The 24,449-nt window shown below is 44.6% G+C and overlaps 1 protein-coding gene across 12 annotated transcripts in view; it reads left to right on the top strand.

The window, feature by feature from the left end:
* ZNF532 (zinc finger protein 532) overlaps positions 1-24,449 on the top strand; it is a 109,583-nt gene that overhangs the window by 25,153 nt on the left and 59,981 nt on the right. For 6 of the 12 annotated variants that reach the window (XM_033424936.2, XM_033424959.2, XM_033424964.2 and 3 more), the window contains exons 3-4: positions 17,560-18,305; positions 18,496-18,544. The exons of 5 other annotated variants lie outside the window; for them this stretch is intronic. In XM_033424936.2, coding sequence (XP_033280827.1) covers positions 18,180-18,305; positions 18,496-18,544 — 175 coding nt within the window. In that variant the 5' untranslated portion in view covers positions 17,560-18,179. Of the gene's footprint in view, positions 1-12,942; positions 13,067-17,559; positions 18,306-18,495; positions 18,545-24,449 lie in introns of all 12 variants that reach the window. One more of the 12 variants, XM_049697702.1, reaches the window with a different exon arrangement.

The raw sequence follows: 24,449 nt of genomic DNA, 5'->3' as shown, positions 1-24,449 counted from the left end.
CTTCAGTAGTTGTGGCATGTGGGCTCAGTAGTTGTGGTTCATGGGCTCAGTAGTTATGGCACACGGGCTCAGTAGTTGTGGCTCACGGGCTCAGTAGTTGTGGCACTCGGGCTCAGTAGTTGTGGCGCACGGGCTTAGTTGCTCCGTGGCATGTGGGATCTTCCCGGACCAGGGCTCGAACCCGCGCAGGCGGATTCTTAACCACTGTGCCACCAGGGAAGCCCTTTTCTGCAGTTTTGATCCTCCCTTTACTCGCTTCATTGTCAGGCACTCCTTGGCATTTTATGATCAGAACTAGCCTATCAAGTTTTTCTAGATATTTTGGCAGTTTTATCTAGGTTAATGTTGTGCCCTACCTGGAATATTTTAGACGTTAATGTACATTAAAGTTGGAGGGAGGTGCTACTGGAATCATAAGAACTGTGTTGTGGGACTTGGAAAAAAGTTAATATCCCACAGGAAAGGGCAAGAGAAATTGTACCCGAACTTTCCCCTCTTGTCTAACATCCCTGTGGCATGGGGCCAATGAGCAGAGGCTCTAATTGCGTTCTTCTGTGTAAATTGTCACTAAATTTTGACCCCAGTTGGCTCGCCCCACTTGGATTGTCTGACAGCGTGTGCCAATCGCAGCCGGCATTGGTGGTGGTCTACAGAGACTAGGCATCTTCTGCATGCCTGGCCGTCTCTGCTTTGTGTGGGGCTGTCTGCTTGTGAATAGACTTCTTTCTTTCTTTTGGTTTTTAATTTTTTTGGCTGCACCTCGCCGAGAGGCTTGCGGGATCTTAGTTCCCCGACCAGGGATGGAACCCTTCCCCCCTGCAGTGGAAGCGAGGAGTCCTAACCACTGGACCTCCAGGGAATTCCTAGACTCATTTCTTGAATGTGGTATTTCCCAGAAGGCATGGAGCACCTCTGAGATGTTCTCCAAGGAAAAGAAGGTCCAGGGGTCAAATAGATTTGGGAAACATTCCACATTCCAGCCCTTCTCTGTGATTCAAGATGCACGTTGCTCTGTTGAAGATCTCAAAGGAGGTGGGAAGAAAGATTCCCACATTTTGTGGAATGTCTTGTGGTAAAGAAGCCAGTTTAAACTTCGTTTAACCATGGGACCCTAGAATCTTCCTTCCCTCCTAATATCTGTAAAGAGAGCACATTCTGGGGACTTGCGATGGTGGGAAACGAGTTGAGGCTGCCTCTCACCAGCACACCGCGCCCGTCGCAGGTACCTCTTCTCAACCCCCCGGGGATGTCATATCAGTACCTGGAAATGTATCATGGTGGGAGTATTTAAATCACAGAAATGGGTAAACACTAAAAATCAGGACTGCCCACCCCTCAGACTGCTGGTTGTTAAAGGTTACAAGCCCTCTGCTGATAAGCAGCCCATTTCAAGATGTTGCAGAAGAGAGCCGGACGTTAGAATACACTTCTCAAATCGTCATTTAAAAATTGATTGTAACTTGTTCTCCCTGTTCAGTGCAGCAGGTTTGTTTTTTTTTAAATTGTGGTGAAACACATGTAACATAATAGCTTTCATTTTAACCCTTCTTCAGCGTACAGTTCAGTGGCATTAAATGCATCACCCTCAACAAACTTTTCCATCACCCCCAACAAAAACTCTGAATCAATTAAACTATAACTCTCCCTTCCCCTCTTTCCCCAGCCCCTGGTAACTTCTGTTCTGTTTTCTGTCTCTCTGAGTTCATCTATTCCAGGTACCTTAGATAAGTGGAAAGTGTAGCAGTTTTTTTCTGGCATGTCTGCTGTGACCCAGCCGAGCCATCCCTGGTGTCCGGTGGGAAGGAGGGTTGCAGCACATACCTGGGACATCCTCAGTCGTATGATCTTTATATTCCTCCTCCCCACACAGTTTTTTTTTTTTTTTTTTTGTGGTACGCGGACCTCTCACTGCTGTGGCCTCTCCCGTTGCGGAGCACAGGCTCCGGACGCGCAGGCTCAGCGGCCATGGCTCACGGGCCCAGCCGCCCCGCGGCATGTAGGATCTTCCCGGACCGGGGCACGAACCCGTGTCCCCTGCATTGGCAGGCGGACTCTCAACCACTGCGCCACCAGGGAAGCCCCCCGCACAGTTTTTGGTCCGTATATATGAATCTCTTACTGTAAACCACCTTAAATCCTTCTTTAGAGGTATTATAGAGATAAAACAACATACGATATACATAAATGTTGAAAAGACCAGTAACTTGGGACGGACTGGAGCAGGTGGGGATTAATCAGTTAGAGAGAGGTGTCTTCAGGAGGCTCTGAACAGGAAGAAGATAGAGTAGGCAGAGGAATAGAGCATATGAAGAGAAACCAGCAAAAGAACAAGTTGGGAGACAAGATCTCAGCCTTATGTGACCTTCCATTTTAAACTGGGCAGCCTGGTTAGCTAGAGACATAAAAGGCTACACAGAATATATTCTTCAAAGGGCCATAGTTCTGTTTTGGGGTCAAGCCTTCGGTTGTAAGCCTTTTTCTTTTTTCTTTCTGTTTCTACCCCCCAGGACTTGGACAGAAACACAAAAAATTCTCTGGGTTGGAATTTCTCTTTGATATTGGTCCTGGTCTAAGGGGGAATTGTTACTCACATTTCATTATGTTTGCTCTTAGATTGGGTAAGTTTGACAGAACAGTTAAGCTGTTTCTGAATTAAGCAGTTTTGTAAGAGGTATTTTTTTCAGAATATAGATCATCTAAAAGTAGTTGAATGCCAAAAGCTTTTCTTCTCTCCCCGTTTTTCCTTCCCTTTATTTATTTTTTGAATCTATCGCTCGATAGACCATCTCTCTCTCTCTCTCTCTCTCTCTCTCTCTCTCTCTCTCTCTCTCTCTCTCATAAATTTATTTATTTATTTTTGGCTGCATTGGGTCTTCGTTGCTGCGAGCGGGCTTTCTCTAGTTGTGGTGAGCGGGGGCTACTCTTCCTTGCAGTGCGCGGGCTTCTCATTGTGGTGGCTTCTCTTTTTGCGGAGCACAGCCTCTAGGGGCGCGGGCTTCAGTAGTAGTTGTGCACAGGCTTAGTTGCTCCATGGCATGTGGGATCTTCCTGGACCAGGGCTCGAACCCATGTCCCCTGCATTGGCAGGCGGATTCTTAACCACTGCGCCACCAGTGAAGTCCCTCCTTCCCTTGATTTTTAACTCTCACTTGAGTAAGGGTCTCCTAAAAGCATTGAGGTTGGGGAAGAGAGACCTAACAAAGAAAAATATATTAAAAAATTCTTTCTCATGACACCTAATTTTGGAATCGAAAATGACTATTTTGGGGTTTTCAGTTACATAACATTTTGGGACAAATAATAGAATTTGCTGTATTTCACTGTAAACAATTTTGAGACCACACAAAGTGCAGGAACAGCCTACGGGTTACAATCAGTGAACTGTTTTCATATTTGCATTTCTGTTTAGGAAAAGCCATGAACACATTTGATATATTTTTGGAGAAATGAGGCTTGAGGAACAGAGTGATTTTTGAGTTGTTTACACTGAGGAAGGTGATGTGAAGTTAAGATGGTTAATGATTTTTAACAATTTAAATTTTTTGTTGAAGTAATACTTGTATACATAGATGAAAAAAAAAAACCAACAGTATTTTCCAGTCCTTATCCCTGTAGGCAGTCAGTGTCAGCTCTTTGATCTGTTCTTCCGTTATTCTCATTGCAAAGTAATATTCTTACGCTGCTGAATTTGGACTTCTTCATTTTAGAAATTACCTTCTGGCTGTCTGTTCTCGTAGGGATGATGAGCCTGGGCTGTGGACGCAGAAGGTCTGGGTTCTCGTCCATCCTCTCCCCTTCACTGGCCATCTTGTCCTTGAGCAACATACTTAAACGTTCCCTGCCTGATATATAAAACAGGGATGATAATGATAATCATGGCCCCCAGGCCTGCCCTTAATGTTGCAGGGCCTGGGGTAAGAGCACAAAAGGAGGCCAGATGGCTAAATATTTAAAAGGGATGATGAAATATTTAAGAGATACATTTAAATATTTAAAAGGTATATACCATATGCCTAAATATTTGAAAGGTTTAAATCAAGCTGTAGCTGTGGCCTGGCCCCTGTTTTCACCCAGGGCCTGGGAGCCTGCTCCTCCAGCGTCTCCCTCAAGACCCAAAGTCTGGAGACGCCCTCATCCTTGGAGCAGCCCCGTGAGCTGAGTGACGGCAGGAACCTGCACGGGCGGCCCCGCTGGACGCTGGCCCTGGACCCACTGAACCAGCTGTGGACTGAGCGGCTCAAGCCTCCCAGGGAGCCTGGCTGTGGGTGGATTCTCCCAATGGGATAATTGTCTGGAGCTTTTTCTGACTGAGACTTATCCAGGCAGTTGTAAGCACCTCCCCAAACCTGCACCTTCTGGGTGGGGGGGCTGTGCGCAGGGGCTCTGCCACCCCGGGGCAGAGGCTGCGATCTGCACGCAAATGCCCCTCCCTCCCTCACCCCATCTCTCTCTTTCCCATGATTCCCAGTCACTCAGCCAGTTTCCAAAGTTAAAAACAAAAACCAACAGAAACAAAACTTGGCTGTGAGACTGAAAAAAGAAAAAAGAAAAACCTCCGTGTTTAGATAAACGGGTTGTATGAAGCTTGGGCCCAGGGCAGAGGCTCCTTTTGTCCGGAGGCAGAGGTACTGAGTGCCCCTGGCTGTTGCGGGGAATCACAAGCAGAGCTCTCACCACAGTGCCTGCGGTACACCAAGTCCTGTACTGTTGTTTGCTGTGTTTCTTAAATTTGGGGTGTTCTGTAACTTGGCTGTGGTGTGGACGTTTGTCATATGAGGTGCTGGGCCATCAGAGGTAGAGGCTTGCCAGGTTAAGCCAAAAAAAAAAAAAAAAAAAGATGCCCAGATAAACAATGGAATGTACTTCTAGGGAAAGACTAATTGTCGTTTATCTGAAATTCAGATGTGTCTGGCAGCTCTGTGAGGACCCTTTCAGTCTGAGACTTGGCTCCTTTAGTCTTGGGAGATATATTCCTGTATTATTTCTTTGATAATATAGTCTCTGTGTTTTCTCTTTCTGAAGCACTCTTATTAGATGTTGGACCCACTGGATTGAACTTTTACTTTTAATGCCTTTTCTCTCCTATTGTCCAGATCTCTTTTCTGAGAGATACCCTGATTTCCTTGACTTTTTTTTTTTTTTACTTGTTTTATCTTTTATTTCAGTTATTACTATTTATTCTTTCCAAACATCCCTTCTTGTTCTTTGGGTGCTGCTTCTCCATAACTTCCTGCTCTTTTTCTCTGAGGCTAGTGTTTGTGTACGTCCATATGTTTCTCTACTCTTTGAGGCATTTCTGTCCTCATTTTGCTCTTTTATTTGTTTGTTTACTTTGGTCTGTCTTGTGTGGGAGGCTTTCCCACAGGTCTGGTGATCTTTAAGGACGAGACTGTGACAAGCTCCTTGGAAGCGGTGCCCGCCCAGACCCATCCTTGGGCTTCTCTGTGATCAGTCATGGAGCCGGACTCTCCACCGAAGGATCCCCCAGATCAGCACCTGGAGCTTTCGTTTCTCAGGGTCCATTCTTCTGCCTGGGGAAGAAACTTGGCTTTTGGCCTTAGGGGTGGAGGAAAGGGAAGGCTAGGCTTTTCCATCTCCTGTCTCACCATGGGGGCTCTGAACCTTGAGCCTCCGTGGCTTTGGTTAACCCAGAGAATTTTCCTCTTGCCCTTCCCCCAGCTGTGCCAGGTAGCAGAGGGTCAGAGCACCATCCAGGAGCTCTTACAGGGGCATGCCCATCATACAAGGACATGCGGACTTCATCTACTCCCTGTTTTCAGCCCCACCCCACTCCTTCCAAGGCCTGAGCTTCTTTGAAGTCCCTGGGACTAACTGTCCTCCATGTCTGCAGCGCCCTCCTGCAGGACCTTGGGATATAACTTCTCGACCACTGTCCTCTTCCCTTTCCCAAAACTTTACTGGTGTCTTATGTTGGCTTTGGCTCCATTCTCATGGCCCTATCCTGTGGGTGTATACTGTATATTTTTGGTAAAAACTTTATTGAGATCCAGTTCACATACTATACAATTCACCCATTTGTACCATACAGTTCAGTGGTTTTTGGTCTTTTCACAAGAGTTGTGTAACCATCTCCACAGTCAGATATAGGACCTTTCCATCACCTCAGAAAGAAAGCCTGTCTGTTGGTGGGAATGTAAATTGGTGCAGCCACTATGGAAAACAGTATGGAGGTTCTTAAAAAACTAAAAATATAGTTACTATATGATCCAGCAATCCTACTCCTGGGCGTATATCTGGAGAAAACTAATTCAAAAAGATACATGCACCCCAGTGTTCAAAGCAGCGTTATTTACAATAACGAAGACATGGAAGCAACCTAAGTGAATATTGACAGATGAATAAAGAAGATGTAGTATATATATATATATATGTGTGTGTATATATGTGTGTATATATATATATATATACACATGTAGATGTAGTATATATATATGTATATATGTATATATATGTATATATGTATATATATGTATATATGTGTATATATGTATATATACATATATATGTATATATATGTATATATATATGTAGATGTAGTATATATATATGTGTGTGTATATATATATATATACACACACAATGGAATATTACTCAGCCATTAAAAAGAATGAAATAATGCCATTTGCAGCAACGTGGATGGCCCTAGAGACTGTCATACTAAGTGAAGTAAGTCAGACAGAGAAAGACAAATATCATATGATACCACTTATATGTGGAATCTAAAATATTATACAGGTGAACTTATTTACGAAACAGAAACAGACTCAACAGACATAGAAAACAAACCAATGGTTACCAAAGGGGAAGGGGAGCAGGGAAAGAATAAATTAGGAGTTTGGGATTAGCAAATACAAACTACTATATACAAAAGAGATAAACAACAAGATCCTACTGCACAGCACAGGAAACTATATCCAATATCTTTAACCTATAATGGAAGAGAATATGAAAAAGAATAGATATATATGTAGAACTGAATCACTTTGCTGTATGCCAGAAACTAACACTACATTGTAAATCAACTATACTTCAATTTTATTTATTTATTTATTAAAAAAATTTTTTTTTTAAATTTATTTTTGGCCACGTTGGGTCTTCATTGCTGCACGCAGGCTTTCTCTAGTTGTGGTGAGCGGGGGCTACTCTTTGTTGTGGTGCGCGGGCTTCCCATTGCGGTGGCTTCTCTTATTGCAGAGCACGGGCTCTAGGTGTGCGGGCTTCAGTAGTTGTGACGCATGGGCTCAGTAGTTGTGGCACACGGGCTTAGTTGCTCTGCGGCATGTGGGATCTTCCCAGACCAGGGCTCAAACCCATGTCCCTTGCATTGGCAGGTGGATTCTTAACCACTGTGCCACCAGGTAAGTCCCTCAATTTTAAAAAATAATAAAAAAGTAAAATGGAGTAAAAATAAAAACAAAAATACAGTGCTTTTTAGTTGTCTCTCCCTAGTTCTCCCAACTCTCCAGCCCTAAGCAACCGCATATCTACTTTCTGTCTATATGTGCTATTTTTATCTTTCTAAAAATACTTTTAATGTCATCTTTGTAGGATTTCAGGAGGGAAGGGAAAGAAACTCATGAATTCAGTCAACTTTCTTTCGTGGCAAGTTCTTGCCATGTATAAAATATTAACATATAAAAGCATTCTGCCCATTTCTCTACTTCTGCATTCTGAGGATTGACTGAAGTACCCTTTGACAGACGTGGGAATTTTCCTTGTATTCTCTCTCTTTTCCCCCGCCTTTTTTAATTCCCTTGTTTAATGCCTTTTTTAATTCCCTTGTTTAATGCCCTTGCTTGACCGGAACCTCTGATCTTTCAGAGCTGGGAATTGCCAAGCCCAGACGAGTGGCCTTCAAGTTCTCTTGGCTTCTGGAGTTTTCAAGTGTCTGAATAGTGGTTGTATGGGGTAGGTGACTTGGAGCTGGCGGGTCAGCCTCTGAATCCAGGCCCCCAGGTACCTTCTAGGTTGAGGCTCTGAGCTTGGAAAGTGGGTATTACTTTCAGTCACTTAACAGCTCTCACTCTCGTGCATTCACTAGTCAGTCAACACCTGCCCTTGGGCAGTTTTAGAAAATGGACTTTGGAGCTCTGACTGAGCCAGTGAGGTAGAGAAGACAGACACACAGACAGACAACATCACCTGTTATAAATGGTGATGAATACAGGGTCACAAGTTCTCATGGCCTTTGGGATTGACAGTGGATACTAACCTCTCCTTGGGGCAGCTGCCAGGGAGCCTTGCCCCCATCTCTTCTGGACTCCAGGATTCCTCTGCAGGTTCTGTACCTCACGCACTGCGTTCACAGCCTGCCAGGCTGTGGTCCTCTCCTTTCCCACCTCCAAGACTGCCTGCCTTCCTCTTTCCCTGAAGAAAGGGATCTCATCTTTCCAGAGAATTAGGTGGCTACGAGGTAGATGCTGCTACAATATGGGGGGCACTTAGCCCACGATTGCTTTGACTTTTCTCCAAGCCCGGTCTGCATTCCTGTTTTTCTCTAGCTTTTGTTGGTGTAGTGACTTGTTGGTGTTGGTTTAGGACTTGGACACTGCTTCTCTAGGATGGGGGCTCCTGGCTGGGGGCATGATGCTGGACTCCCAGCATGGCGTTCATCCGCCCATGGTGTGTTATGGCTGCTCAGGCTGGCGCTCAGCCCTCTGGGGGGGGCCTGGTCTGAGCTGGGCTCTGGTGACCTGTCAGTCAGCGTGTGAACATGGTCCAGAGGTGTGGGTTGGCCCAGGGTTAGGCAGGGAGCAGGTGAGACCGCAGCTAGTCCTTGGTTATCCTCGACTGGGAGGACAGAGCTTCAGAATTAAGAGAGAGAGTTATAGGGCAGTCAGAGACGTAGTGAGTTGCTTTGTGAGTTGAAATTTTGCTGCCCTTTTTTTTTTTTTACATCTTTATTGGAGTATAATTGCTTTACAATGGTGTGTTAGTTTCTGCTCCATAACAAAACGAATCAGCCATACATACACATATGTTCCCATATCTCTTCCCTCTAGCATCTCCCTCCCCCCTACCCTCCCTATCCCACCGCTCTAGGTGGTCACAAAGCACCGAGCTGATCTCCCTGTGCTATGCGACTGCTTCCCACTAGCTATCTATTTTACATTTGGTAGTGTATATATGTCCATGCCTCTCTCTCGCTTTGTCACAGCTTACCCTTCCCCCTCCCCATATCCTCAAGTCCATTCTCCAGTAGGTCTGTGTCTTTATTCCTGTCTTACCCCTAGGTTCTTCATGACATTTTTTTTTCTTAAATTCCATATATATGTGTTAGCATACGGTATTTGTCTCTCTCTTTCTGACTTACTTCACTCTGTATGACAGACTCTAGGTCCATCCACCTCATTACAAATAGCTCAATTTCGTTTCTTTTTATGGCTGAGTAATATTCCATTGTATATATGTGCCACATCTTCTTTATCCATTCATCCGATCATGGACACTTAGGTTGTTTCCATCTCCGGGCTATTGTAAATAGAGCTGCAATGAACATTTTGGTACATGACTCTTTTTGAATTATGGTTTTCTCAGGGTATATGCCCAGTAGTGGGATTGCTGGGTCATATGGCAGTTCTATTTGTAGTTTTTTTCTTTTTTTTCTTTTTTTTCTTTTTTTAACATCTTTATTGGGGTATAATTGCTTTACAATGGTGTGTTAGTTTCTGCTCTATAACAAAGTGAATCAGTTATACATATACATATGTTCCCATATCTCTTCCCTCTTGCATCTCCCTCCCTCCCACCCTCCCTATCCCACCCCTCCAGGCTGTCACGAAGCACTGAGCCAATATCCCTGTGCCATGCGGCTGCTTCCAACTAGCTATCTACCTTACTACGTTTGTTAGTGTGTATATGTCCATGACTCTCTCTCGCCCTGTCACAGCACACCCTTCCCCCTCCCCATAACCTCAAGTCCGTTCTCTAGGAGGTCTGCGTCTTTATTCCTGCCTTACTCCTAGGTTCTTCATGACATTTTTTTTTTCTTAAATTCCATATATATGTGTTAGCATACGGTATTTGTCTTTTTCTTTCTGACTTACTTCACTCTGTATGACAGACTCTAGGTCTATCCACCTCATTACAAATAGCTCAGTTTCGTTTCTTTTTATGGCTGAGTAATATTCCATTGTATATATGTGCCACATCTTCTTTATCCATTCATCCGATGATGGGCACTTAGGTTGTTTCCATCTCCGGGCTATTGTAAATAGAGCTGCAATGAACATTTTGGTACATGACTCTTTTTGAATTTCGGTTTTCTCAAGGTATATGCCCAGTAGTGGGATTGCTGGGTCATATGGTAGTTCTATTTGTAGCTTTTTAAGGAACCTCCATACTGTTCTCCGTAGTGGCTGAACCAATTCACATTCCCACCAGCAGTGCAAGAGTGTTCCCTTTTCTCCACACCCTCTCCAGCATTTATTGTTTCTAGATTTTTTGATGATGGCCATTCTGACCGGTGTGAGATGATATCTCATTGTAGTTTTGATTTGCATTTCTCTAATGATTAATGATGTTGAGCATTCTTTCATGTGTTTGTTGGCAGTCTGTATATCTTCTTTGGAGAAATGTCTATTTAGGTCTTCTGCCCATTTTTGGATTGGGTTGTTAGTTTTTTTGTTATTGAGCTGCATGAGCTGCTTGTAAATTTTGGTGATTAATCCTTTGTCGGTTACTTCATTTGCAAATATTTTCTCCCATTCTGAGGGTTGTCTTTTGGTCTTGTTTATGGTTTCCTTTTGCTGCCCTTCAAGAGGAAACGGTATTCTTTTCAATGTATGAACTCCAGGTGACCCACCAGTGGGTGATCCCGAGAGCAGGCCTTGGAGGCACATCTACACTAGGAAAGGGACCCGTGTTTCGAAATGAAATGAGATGTGATAAAGAGCCAGGGCATCGTTCTGTAAGTACCCAAGAATGTTCCTCCTCCTTTTTCTCCAGTCAGACCATCATCACCTCAAAACTACTTCATTTTCTTGTCTCAAGAACATTTCTTCATTTTTCCTTTCTTTCCCCCTAGTTTGTTTTATTCTAACAAAGAGACAAAGAGGAAGAAAATAGCATTTTAATGCCTACGTGTTTGGTTCTTTTCATACATATTGTTTTCTTAAATACAGCAGTCTTATGATATGGAAGTTGTTATTAGTTCTCATTTGAAAGTTGAGGAAATTAAGGCTCTTTCTTCAGAAAAACCTGAGGAATGGGTTCTTCATCCTTGGCTAATGGAGGGGTGTGTGTGTGTGTGTGTGTGTGAGAGAGAGAGAGAGAGAGAGAGAGATTCCAGGTTAAGAAATAGCATGGCCCTAGGAGGAAAGGTGTGTGTGTGTGTGTGTGTGTGTCCCCCACCCCCCCACCCAAGGAGAACAGTGGTTGGTCTCTGATTGAATAAGGTCTTTGGTGTCAGGCCAAGGAATTTGGACTTAATTTGGAAGGTGATTCAAGGATTTTTTTTTTTTTTTTTTTTTTATTGCGGTATGCGGGCCTCTCACTGTTGTGGCCTCTCCCGTCGTGGAGCACAGGCTCCGGACGTGCAGGCTCAGCGGCCATGGCTCACGGGCCCAGCCGCTCCGCGGCACGTGGGATCCTCCCAGACCGGGGCACGAACCCGTGTACCCTGCATTGGCAGGCGGACTCTCAACCACTGCGCCACCAGGGAAGCCCTGGTTCAAGGATTTTTAATAGAAGGGAGTGATAGATAGGATTAAAGTGTAGTTTTAGAAAGATTAATCTGGCAATTCTGAATGAGAGCATAGAGAACGGGGTGTTGTGTTTTTCTAGGTGTAAGATGGGATGGTCCACAGTGAGAGGAGTGACAGGGATTATGTTCAGCATGGAGGTAACATTGCCAAGGAAAAGATACAGGACTTGGTGAGAGAGAAAAATTTCATATAAAAAGTAAATGTATATATTTGAGATGGTAAATTTTATCACAGTTTTAAAAAATGAAATGCGTACCTTGCTTTGCTTTCCTGTATGTGGGCTGTTAATTACATTGGCTTCGTGATATGTGTGGATTTTAATATTTGGTTGGGAACTTATACTGCTTATAATTTATTTAAAGGGAAACAGTAGTTCCCGTTTTAGCTGTTAACTTCTGAAATGGCAAAACCCAGTTATGCTGTTATTGTAAAAAAGGAAAGGCTGGCCTTGTTAGAAGACACCTGCAGGATGACAAGAGGGGTAAATGATTCATTTCTTTCCACGCGACCTGTATAACCAAATTGCTAGGAGGGACTTATTTTTCAGGCTGTTTTTTTTTTGCCTGTGCCACGTGGCATGTGGGGTCTTAGTTCCCCAACCAGGGATTGAACCTGTGTCCCCTGCAGTGGAAGTCCTGACCACTGGACCTCCAGGGAAGTCCCCACATAGGCTGTTGTTTTATACGGCTAACTGTCAGTGATTCAGTAGTCCAGCTGCCCACCTTGGGCATAAAGAGAAACCAAATAAATCGTTTATCGTCTCTGGCCACAGGCTGGGGCTGCCTGTAGTAGCAAACGGTCGGTCTCCATCATTTTGTGTGCGAGAAAGCATGGAGAATGCAAACTTTTAGAAATTCTATTTCTAATAAACTTAGGTTTAAAAGTTGCTAAGCTGTTTTGATTACTCAGTGGCTGACCTTGAGGCAGCTTATTGGTAAGAGGATAAAATGGAAAATTAATCTCCACATATGCAGAGCTGCTATTTAAACATTTTAGGAATTACTTCTTGTTTATAATGCCATTTGCCAACGTTCTTTGGGAGTAAAAGGATAGAAGTACCCAACTTCTGCTCATCCCAGCTCCCTTCTTTGCATTTTAATACTCCCCCACTCTCTTAACTATTCATTATCTCTGTCTTACTTTTTAAACAAAAACTAAAGTCCATGCTTTATTTAGATTTCCTCAGTTTTTACCCAGTGTCCTTTTTCTGTCCCAGGATCCCATCCAGGAGATCACATTGCATTTAGTCACCATGTCGCCTTAGACTCCTCTTGCTGTGACGGTTCCTCAGACTTCCCTTGTTTTTTGTGACCTTGATAGTTTGGAGCAGGACTGGTCAGGTAATTTTGTAGAATGTCCCTCAGTTGGGATTTGTCTGTTTTCCCTGTGGTTAGGCTGAGGTGTGATGTGTTTCTGGGATAACGTGCTGTTCTGTCACATCAAGGGGACGTACTATCCATATGACTTATCACTGTTGATGTTGCCCTTCGTCACCTGGCTCAGATAGTGTTGGTGAGGCCTTTCCACTATGGAGTTACTCTTTTCTCTCCCCTTTCCGTACCGTCGTCTTTGGAGGAGAGTCACTTAAGGAGTGGGATTATTCTTCGCCTCCGTAAGGGTAGGGCATCTACCTAAATTATTTGGAGTTCTGCACAGATTTGTTTGCCTTTCCCCATTTATTCAATCATTTGTATTTTATATTTCAGGTTACAACCCAGTATTGCTTTATTTGTTGCTTGTGTTGTAACAGCTTGAGCCGTTGGGAACTCTTTCAGTTCACCTCTGTCCCTCTGACATGCTCCTCTCAATGCAGTTTGTTTCCTTTCTTTTTGTCTTGTTTTGGAGCACTTCCTTAATTTCTGGCACTACAGAATGCTCCAGGCTCATTTTGTGCATTTCCTGCCCAGTGCTGGAATTGGCCATTTCTTCAAGGAGCGCTGGTCTCTTTTTCTAGTGGAGAGCAGTGTTAGAAACCCAGGTCTCGGTGCTGGCTGTCCTCACTTTTGGTCTTTGCCAGGCATCTGCCCCAGTGCTGGGTTCACCTCACATGACTTATTTCTTCATTTTCCTGTCAAATCTTTTCATATGGTTGCCCAGATCTGTTTTTTTTAAATTAATTAATCAATTTAAAAATTTTTGGCTGCGTTGGGTCTTCGTTGCTGCGTGCAGGCTTTCTCTAGTTGTGGCGAGCAGGGACTACTCTTCGTTGCGGTGCGTGGGCTTCTCATTGTGGTGGCTTCTTTTGTCGTGGAGCACAGGCTCTAGGTGCGCGGGCTTCAGTAGTTGTGGCACACGGGCTCAGTAGTTGTGGCTCACGGGCTCTAGAGCGCAGGCTTAGTATTTGTGGCCATGGGCTTAGTTGCTCTGCTGCATGTGGGATCTTCCTGGACCAGGGCTCGAACCCATGCCGCCTGCATTGGCAGGCAGATTCTTAATCACTGCACCACCAAGGAAGTCCCCAGATCTGGTTTTTATAGCTGTCAGAATTTTAGCCTAGATCAATACAAAATTATTCCTTGGATGGGCAATCAAGCTGCTTTTATATATTTTAAAAACGTGTTTTGTGTTCTAGTATCAACACTACATAGGAATCTGGCTACAAATTTAGATTGCATTTGGGTGGGTGATATTTTTGGTCTGTGATTTGTCTTTTAATACAGTTTTTACAAGAATTTTACAGATTCATGAACCTTAGGGAGATAGTTAAAAACCTATTAAAATTAAATTTTGTGCATTTGGTTTTATCAAGGCAAAATAAGCAGCTGAAATAAAATGGACCTGGGAGCTAGAGGTTTGCATTTATCATTCCCCAATTTAAGGTGCAGCTTAGATGGTAGAGAATGCCAAGGGTAGCAGTATAGTTAAATGAAGGAGATTAATTAAAGTGTAGGCAACTGGAATGATATAAAATTCACATCTTCCGGATGTAATTTCTTCTCTGTATTTGTCTTTCCTGGGAAACCCTGCCTGAGAACCTTCTGAGCATGTGTCTTGCTATTGAGTGTGAGGGGGGACTGTAAGCTGAAGTGAATATTCTTCTTTACTCCTTGTCTCAAAACAGAGATACACATTTTCTTTTCTGTTCCCCACATCACATTAATTATTAATCAGTTTTTTGTTTTTTTTTTTTTTGCCGTAAGCGGGCCTCTCACTGTTGCGGCCTCTCCCGCTGTGGAGCACAGGCTCAGCGGCCGTGGCTCACGGGCCTAGCCGCTCCGCGGCATGTGGGATCCTCCGTGACCGGGGCACGAACCCGTGTCCCCTGCATCGGCAGGCGGACTTTCAACCACTGCGCCACCAGGGAAGCCCTATTAATCAGTTTTTTATTTTATTTTATTTTATTTTACTAACTGAGACTCAAAACTTAGAGCTTGATAAAATTCTTGTATCTCCTGTGGGGAAAACTTACTCGTGCGGGTCCTGAGGATTTGGAGAAGGCAGGTCTCACCCCCGGCCTTCCCTGCATCTGGAGGACAGTACGTCTTCTGCAGGGCACCGAGCAGCCAGAATCCTTTCAGCTGTGGCTGCTGAGCTTGCTCCCGCTGCTCGTGGGAAGCTTTGCCCACCATGGAGTTGCTAGTCCATAGTTCTGCTGTCCTTTGGGCGCTGCGGAGCTCAAGTGAGGGCGGTGCCCCACGCCTCTGGTCTGAGCATCTCTTTGTCCACCCCCCTGGTTCTGACCTGCTGGGTCATTTGCACCTCAGCCTCTAATTCTGATCCCGACTGAGGCTCACGCCTCAGCCTGTGGGTTCTGTGCTGGACAGGGTGAGCCCCTGACCTTTGACCCCTAGCCCCTCGTTACCAGCCCCCCTGCTGAGAGTGCTGCCCACTTAGGCTCCTTTCTTTTCTTGCTCAGATCCAGACGCTGACGAGGAACCTGTCAGCCACACGGGTCTCCTGGCTGTGGTTGCAGGTCTCTGGTCTGGTTGTGGGATGAAAAGAGTAGGAACATGCCTTGAAAATGTCTGACCACCTGCCCTCCGTGTTTGAATGTTATGCTCTCTGTGCTTTTTGTGTAGTGTATTTGATCATGACAAAGTTCCCTCTAGATATCTAAATAGCACAGCCCTGGGGTTGGGTGTATGCTGTTATCTCCATTTTTAGGTGGAAAACTTTCCAACACAAAGAAGCCAGAGAGAGCACAGGGAACGTTAGTGCTGGGAGGGACATTGGGCCTCACACCCGCTGTCTGTGTGTTGTCGCTGGGACATTAAAGCTCATTCTCTTCACCAGGGTTTGTCCATAGAAACTAGTTTATTTTAGGCAACTGTATGGATGGGTTTTTGTATGCTCTTGCTTATTAAGTGACAAGAACGTAGGTCGGTAAGTGATTTCATGGAGCTGCAGAGAGAAGTAAATAGGAAATTCATCATCTCCCTCCATGCATTCATTCATCAGTCACAGAACAAATATTTCTTTTACAGCTAGTAAGCAAACCGTATTAGGAAAAGTTTAAACTTTCTAGTAATGTAGAAGTTGTATAAGAAGTCATCATTTTGTGTCATAAATATTTATAAAGTTGGGGGCAGGGTGGACTTAAAGTAACTCTAATGCATGGTGGCAGCAACAGAATTGGTGCAGCCATCTGGGAAATCATTCTGGCATTTGTGTTCACAGATCAGAAAAAACGACCTGTGGTTAGATCAAAATTTGGGAACTATAGCATCCCTCTTTTTGGAGACTTACAATATTTGTTGCGTAATAGAGGCTGTCCTGCAGAAAGAAATCTGTTCAGCGTAGAAAAGTTCAGCATTTACTCTATGTATTTCAGTGCTGCGTTTGTGAAAAGCCTAGTAAGGTCCTTCAAAACTGGGGTCTGTGTTTCGCAGTGTGTGAAGTGCAGCACGTGAAGGGCTTTTACTGTTTTCCTAGTGGAGGTGAGTGTCATGGACAACGTGGCTAGGACTTGGACGGGGGACAGGTTGGGAGGGAAAACGAAGGAGGGCTTTAGTGTAAGTTTGACCTCCTGTTGGGAGAGTCAAGTGGCATATACAGTTGGCAATTGGAAAGGTGGCTCTGAAGGCAGAATTAGGGCTGTAGGTGGAAATGTGTGAGTTCTGTGAATATATGGGATTGTTGTGACCACAGGGGTGGCCGAGGCTGCCTTTGGACAAAGGTAGGTGACAGAGTCTGACGGGACCCAGGAGGGGAGGAGCCAGGGAGTCAGGGGAAACCCGAGGGGCTTCTGGCAGTGCTTGCAGGGTCCACGAGAGGACAAGATGGCTGGAAAATGAAATTCTGCTGAAAGGCAGCGGCAGTAAGAAAGGACACAGGCAACAAGGACCAGCACAAGGCAACAAAGAATGGGAATGGACCGTTTTTGGAGTGTTTTCTAGCTGTGAGGCACTCGCTTTATTTCATTTAGTAGCTATACACTATTAAATGAATGCATGCATTTTCATTTAACTTTTTATTTTGGAATAATTTTAGCTTCTAGAAAAATTGCAAAAATAATACAAAGAATTTCCAGGTGCCCTTTACCCAATTTTCCCTAGCCACCTTGTATAATTATAACATATTAATCAAAACTAAAAAATTATCATTGGTATAATGCTAACTAGACCATAGACTTTACTCAAATTTCAGCAGTTTTCAACTAAGTGGAGGACACTATTTGTGTACAGTTCCCTTTCTCTGTAACCTTACAGTATACAGTCAAGGTTTTGTTTTCCAAAGTTACTTGGGTGGGTTCTTTTCCTCCGTACGGTCTCTTCATCTTCAGCACGGGTGTTACGTCATTTGCTTGTGATATAGTTAGTTCTTTGTTACACTTGGTCTCTTATTTTGGGCCTCTCCTCATTCCTGATTGCTTTTATTTTTTGTTTACACACAGTAAAACTCTCTGGGTCTTGACAATGACATAGACGTGTGTATCCAGCCCCACAGTTGTGGTACAGAACAGTTCTGTCACCTCCACGTTTCCCCCTACAGCCTGGATCTTAACGGTGGTTTCAGGCGAGTGGGTAGCAAAGGGGTGGGGAAGGAGCTGGGCGGTGTAGGATCTCCCGACGACTGAGAACTTGACTGTGAGGGCAGCGTGCCCATGGACAGAGCACAAGGGTAGGGTCTCCAGGTTGAGGCTGGGGGACGTCTCTTTAGCCAGTAGGTAGAGGTAATAGGAGTGGCCAAAAGCCCCGGAGCCGGGCAGCAACCTCCCAGTGAGGACCAGCTGGGAAAGGCCAGCTGTGCGGACCAGGCAGGGTCTGAAGGGGCAGGCGGACCGTGGGGAGGGGTCCTGCCTGTTGTCTTCGCAGCTGACTGTGGAAAGAAGGAGGTGTGGAGTAGGTACCGGGGGAAGGTTAGAAAACAGCCTCTGTCCCCTGGCAGGGTGGGAGTTAAGGAGAAGGAAAAGAGAGGGTGGTGGGGCAGAGTGACACAGAGGACAGCCTGGGGCACGAGGAGCGGGGATTTGCTGCAGTCCTCTCTGGAGGTACCCTTGACAGCTGCAGAACCATGTGGAAAACGCAAAGGAGCTTTTTACTGCAGAGCTTTCGTTTGACCTGTGAGTGCTTGGAGTTGGGGGGAGTGATGCGAGGAGTAGGCCAAGAACTGCGAGTCAAGCTTCTGGAAGAGGCTGAGGTTTGTAGGGACCATTTGCTTCTGTTCCTGTGGGAGGAAGGGTGGGTGGAGGAGGGAAGGGGAGGCGCTCGTCGGTGTAGCCTTGAGGGAAAAGTGAAGGATAACCCGCAGGGAGGGGCAGGGGCTGGATATATTCTTGTCTTTCCCAAGGTTGTGCCCTGATGCAGTGCCTCTGTGTTTATGTTTCCAGAAGCAGTTTGAACTTTCACATCGGTGGTTTTTCAAGTCAGGAATATTAGGTATTAACTGAAGAAGAAAACACGGCCTTGGCCAGAGTATCTGTATGTCAATATTGATACCATCAGGATTCAGTGAAACAAGAAGATATCTATTCTGGACGATAGCAGCTGCCTTTACTAATTTCTTATTAACTCATACAGAATTAAAACGTATATTCTTTCCTTTTCACCTTATGTGTAAACTGTCTTTTTACACGTGGGCAGCTAACCTGGTGGGGGCTGTTTAGAAAGTGAAGTTCTTCTGGCCTCAGCAGGTGGTGTGCAGGGAGTGGGGGGGACGCCCGCCAGTGCTGGAAGCTGAGAGGGGCTGGGCGCTCTGTGGTCCTGGGTCACACTTCTTCCCAGTGGCTGGAGAGGAGCCTCAGACCTACATGGTGCCCTGGCTTACCGTCCAGATCCACCCAGGGCCTGATGAATGTGGAGGATGGAGATAAAATAAACACTTCTCTCTGGCGTTTTGGCACTTGTATGGGGCCTTCAACTAGCATGTATTTAAGAGATTCCATAGCTCCATTTATTATTGCTTATTTTTTCCCTCAAAGCTATACGCACGTAGCCATTCGTGTGTGTGTGTGTGTTTGTGTATTTTTTTTAGTTATTATTTTTTTGAGACCTAAGTGTCTGCCAGTTTTTGGGGCCCAGTCTCGTTGTCCATCCCCCACCCTTCCCTAGAGAGCAGCCCTGAGGCAGAGACATAGCCCATCAGGTGTTTTGTTTTGTTTCTGTTTTTTGTTTTAAACTCCACAAAACTGACATCGTTTCCCAGCTGGTTTAGGAAGAGCGAGCAAAGAAGCATGAAGCAGATTTGTGTAACTGAACCTGCTGTTGGGGATGGAATTGCAGTGAGAAAATATTTTTCCCTGATAAGCAATTCAGATTGAAGTGAGGGAGAAGGAAATGGTCAGTTGGGGAAAAAGAGATGTGATGTCTTTTTCTCTTTTGTGGTTGAAGAGATGTCATGATGGAGGGCGTTGAAAATGCTAAAGGTGAAAAGGGATTGGTGAAGAAGGAAGAGCCCAAGGGTGTGTGTGTACTAGTATGAGGGGAAAGACAGGGATTGGGAGGTAGAGGCCAGGAGAAACCAACCCCCTGCTTATTTCTTTGAAGACATGAAACCTGAGGGTGCTAAGTCATTTTCTGTGAGCAGCAAACTAAATGTGAAGCATTGCATAATATCAACACACATAAGAACATTGCATAGTTGAAGAAATGAAGGTTAGAAATGTGAGTTAGATTCATTAATCTGTTGAATTACTTCTTCGAAAAGGGCTTCAGTGGCCAGATAAGTGCCAGAAAACAGTGACAAATATAGTCCCCCAGAAGGATAACAGACCTTGGATTATCATAGTTGTTCTTTGAAAAGTTTGTGTAGTGCTGTTGAGGCGATCTGTAGACTTGGATTTGTTTTTCTTTAGGATTATTATGACTTAGCGTTTATTGATTTTCATTGAAGAAAATGTTAGTTTCTCCATTTACATGGGGAAGCCGATGTGTTGTCACCGGTCACATTGACCTTTGCGTATTCATTTTGCAGGCGTGTATCTGGGGATTATTTGCAGTTGGGTTCAGTGGTTACTTTATGACTGGGAGCTTCTGTGCCTTCATCCTCTAGTTGGAAATTGACAAGTGCCTTCATGAAGAACAGTTTCTTATTGCAAAGTGTAAGAAGTATGATTAAGGGGTGAATGGGTTTTTCGTAAGTTTTTCTTTTGATTTGATAACTTTTGACTTTTACCAACAAAGATGAAATAGCTTACTATAATTTTAAGAGACTTTGGTAGGAAAGGAAGTGTTTTGTCTGTGTCATAGGAGGGAATAGAGTGACCATGTGACAGACTTGAGTTCTTTGATTTTCTTTTTTTATAAACAGGCCTAGCATTCCCCCCCGCAGACATTTTCAAGGTGAAAGGACTTTTATACATCAAGCACAAATGCTGTTAGTGAATTATACGTTATTTATAGGGGGTTTAGTTTTAAATTAAAAGACTGTTAGTGCCTTTGAAGGAAGCTGTATTTTACAGGGTTTAAATGAGATGAAAGACATTGTTGCAATAACTAAAACTAATTCTGTTTGAAAGTCAAGCTGTTGAGGGAAAGGGAAGCTAAAATGAGATCTTTTTATCTTATCTTTTAAACGAGAAGACTGAGATTTATCTTTGTAATGTTTTTAAGCAGAAGAATCTATTTTTAAAACAGTACTTAGGAATTGGGGTGAACAAAAGTAAAGAAAACTTTCAAACATAAACATTTCTCTCTGTACTTGATAGAACGGAGAAATGAAGCAGGAGTTAAGCATTTTTCCCCCCAAGTGGTAAATTCACTCTTGCCTTCCAGAATGTGGGACGGTGTGATTGTGGGCATGACAAACATTTCTATAAACCAAAAAAGAAGTGTGAAGTTACAGACAGCGGTGTTTATTACATTGATTATACAGCCCGGGAGAGGTGAACTCACCGCCACTATGGTCTTGGGTTTCAGACAATGCGATGTGCTTTCAGCAGCCGCTGCACTTGGCCTGTTATGCCCGCTGTGCATTTTCACCTTATTCTTTCAGGTGAACTAGGAGAGCTGACTCATATGTTTTTAAACTGCTGCTAATTCACTCTTACCTCTCCACAGTGTCCCAGTACTTCACCCCAAAGAGTTCATCTGGGTTTATCTTCTTCCCTAAAGAGAAAGTGTATACATCTTAGGCGTTAGGAGGAAGGGGGGGTGGGGGCAGGTATGCCTAGATGTCCACAGAAAAAGTTGTTCCTGCATCAGGAATGTCTTCTGGACTCCTTGGGGGGCTTGCAGATGTGGAAGTTCCTCTCTGGGGTTTTCTAAGCCTTCACTCTGCTTTATTTATGCAGATAGGAAAAGATAACGGCAGTGTGGTGGGCGACATCCTACCATTGATGATAAGATTTAATGCTGCTGCTGTCGCCGCCATATGTGAGCACCTGTGTGTCCATAAAGCAGGCAGGTCCCTGTTGTGTGTAAACAGGAGGGAGATGGTACGAATCATGTATTAATCTTCCAAGTATTCATCAGAATGCCTGCCAGCTGCACTGCCAGTGTGAACTGCCAGTCGCTTAGCAAGTTGTGTTTCACGTGGTGACCCTTTTATCATTTCTTGTGGTTGTGTGTTCTGGGCCTCCCACCCACTGAGTATTTGAATTTTCTGTTATGTTCTTTTTGTTCCTGAACCGACTGCCCTCTAGGATGAATGGTGTGAAACTGGATGACGTCTTTTGCTCACCAAAATCATAAGGAGAGGGCAAATGACATAAATCCCATGTAGCTGTAAAGAAAGGGTTGAGGGATTTAGGCAGAGCCCAGCCACCACTGGGGACATCCAGAGGCTGGATCCCAGCTTTGGATAAGTGGTGGCATTAAAAAACCACCTTTCAGGCCCATTCGACTCCAGTGGGGTTTTGGGGGTGGTTCATGAGTCTATGTTTTGAATTCTCTAAAAAGTGATCTACAAACTTGGATCATCATGGCTGGTAAAGATAGATCATAGGGATGCTTCGCTCATGGTGGTTTTATTGTGAGTATTCAATTTATAAAGGCCGTATGATGCTTAAAAATAAAGCTGGTGAGGGACTTCCCTGGTGACGCAGTGGTTAAGAATCCGCCTGCCAGTGCAGGGGACACAGGTTTGATCCCCGGTCTGGGAAGATCTCACTTGCCATGGAGCAACTAAGCCCGCGAGCCACAACTAACTGAAGCCCGCACGCCTAGAGCCCGTGCTCCGCAACAAGAGAAGCCACTGCAATGAGAAGCCCACACACTGCAACGAAGAGTAGCCCCCGCTCGCCGTAACTAGAGAAAGCCCACGCTCAGAAATGAAGACCCAGCGCAGTCAAAAATAAATAAATTAAATAAATAAATAACACGGTGACATTCAGGGATTATTCCTAAGTGGGTGGACTCTTAAGTGGGTATATTGTCTGACAGATGGATTTTTCATTGCCCACATTTTACAGTTCAGCTTCATTTAAAAAAGAAAATCATAATATCAAACTTTCTCGCTAGATTTGACTTCATATAGATGTTTTCATGTCATTATATGCTTAGAAGTGTTGTACTTTGATGCCGGGGGTGCATTATTCCCTGTCTGGTCCTGCAGGCACCCATCTGGGAGAAAAGTGGCCCAGAGTGTTCTCTCTAGGCCAAGCAAACCATCTAGAGAAAAGCACATGTGACTTCTGAGACATAAGTGCATGGAAAGTGATTTATTCTTTTATTTATGATATTTTCTGTTGCTTTCTCTCTTTATTAATGCACTTTAAAAAAATTAATTTATTTATTTTTGGCTGCTTTGGGTCTTCGTCGTTGCACTCAGGCTTTCTCTAGTTGTGGTGAGTGGAGGCTACTCTTCGTTGCGGTGCGCAGGCTTCTCATCGTGGTGGCTCTCTTATTGCGGAGCACGGGCTCTAGGCTCACAGGCTTCAGTAGTTGTGGCACGTGGGCTCAGTAGTTGTGGCTAGCAGGCTCTAGAGCGCAGGCTCAGTAGTTGTGGCACACGGGCTTAGTTGCTCCGTGGCATGTGGGATCTTCCTGGACCAGGGCTTGAACCCGTGTCCCCTGCATTGGCAGGCGGATTCTTAACCACTGTGCCACCAGGGAAGCCCTGGAAAGTGATTTATTCTTCAGCTCCTATTGAGCCATAAGTGTTTGTCTCATCTTCAACAGTAGTTTTTCCCAACGAAATTCTTTGAAGTATTTGGGTGTGTCCCAGAGTGGGTGAATATGCTGAGGGTGTCTTAGCAGCTGATGATGGACTTATGGTTAATGTGAATTTTCACGGGTATGTTTATTGTTGCCTGAGTAGAAATCCTACTGTGATCCTCATATAGTTATTTTTATTAGGAATGCATGATTTTTTACAGATTGTACAAGAAAAAAATCATTAAATACTTTCGTAAAATACGAAAGACAACTTCTCAGTGATTTAAAGCAGACTTAAAGGAGGAATGATGTAGTAAATATTGACAAGGAAAGAGCCTAGGTGTCTACAAATCACTTAGGCCGATTCTTCCATTGAAAGTTGCCTAAGATCAGCTGTGATCCTTGTTTCTTCCGACATTGATTGTTTCTTGATTCCCCTCTCTTCTTCCCTTCTTCTCCTTTGCTTTCTTTCTCTCCCTCTCCTTCCCTTTCCAGTTTTTCATTCATCCTCTTCCCTTTCCTTCTCTTCCTGGCTGCTGGCCTCCATGGCAGAAGGAAGGAACAGGCCCAGAGAGATGCCCTTACTTCCTGAGGGTCTCAGAGGCAGTGAGTTGTCTGCAGAGCAGGGTCAAGGCCTGTTCTTATTGTAAGTCCTGTGTTCTGGTCCCTGACTTGTGTCCTGTTGGTTATTTGGCATTTATGGTGCAAAGGCAAGTGGGACATTGCCTGTCTTCAGGCAGCTGACCAGGCCAGTGGGTAAGAAGAGACAAGTACACACACACTGTAATACATACAGAGCATAATCGAATCATAAGATGGAGTGCTCCGGGGGTTCAGGGAGGAGGAAGAGCTCCCCTATAGTGGAAGGGCCCCTTGTAAAGACCCCAAGCAGTCTGTGTATTTATATATCCTTCATCTTTAGTAACGGCTGTGACTGTCCATTTTCCTAAAACTCTCCATCCTTCTACCATCCAGGGCTTCGTGCACATTAATGCAAGCACTTCTTTTTTTTTTTTTTTTTCCCTGCGGTACACGGGCCTCTCACTGTTGCAGCCTCTCCCGTTGCGGAGCACAGGCTCCGGACGCGCAGGCTCAGCGGCCATGGCTCACGGGCCCAGCTGCTCCGCGGCACGTGGGATCTTCCTGGACCGGGGCACGAATCCGTGTCCCCTGCATCGGCAGGCGGACTCTCAACCACTGCGCCACCAAGGAAGCCCCAATGAAAGCACTTCTTCATAGACTGTTGTCC

Source organism: Orcinus orca, chromosome 15 (assembly GCF_937001465.1).
Source record: "Orcinus orca chromosome 15, mOrcOrc1.1, whole genome shotgun sequence".
Lineage (NCBI taxonomy): Eukaryota > Metazoa > Chordata > Mammalia > Artiodactyla > Delphinidae > Orcinus > Orcinus orca.
Note: the sequence above shows the minus strand (reverse complement) of the source record. Positions and strands in the feature narration are given on the sequence as shown.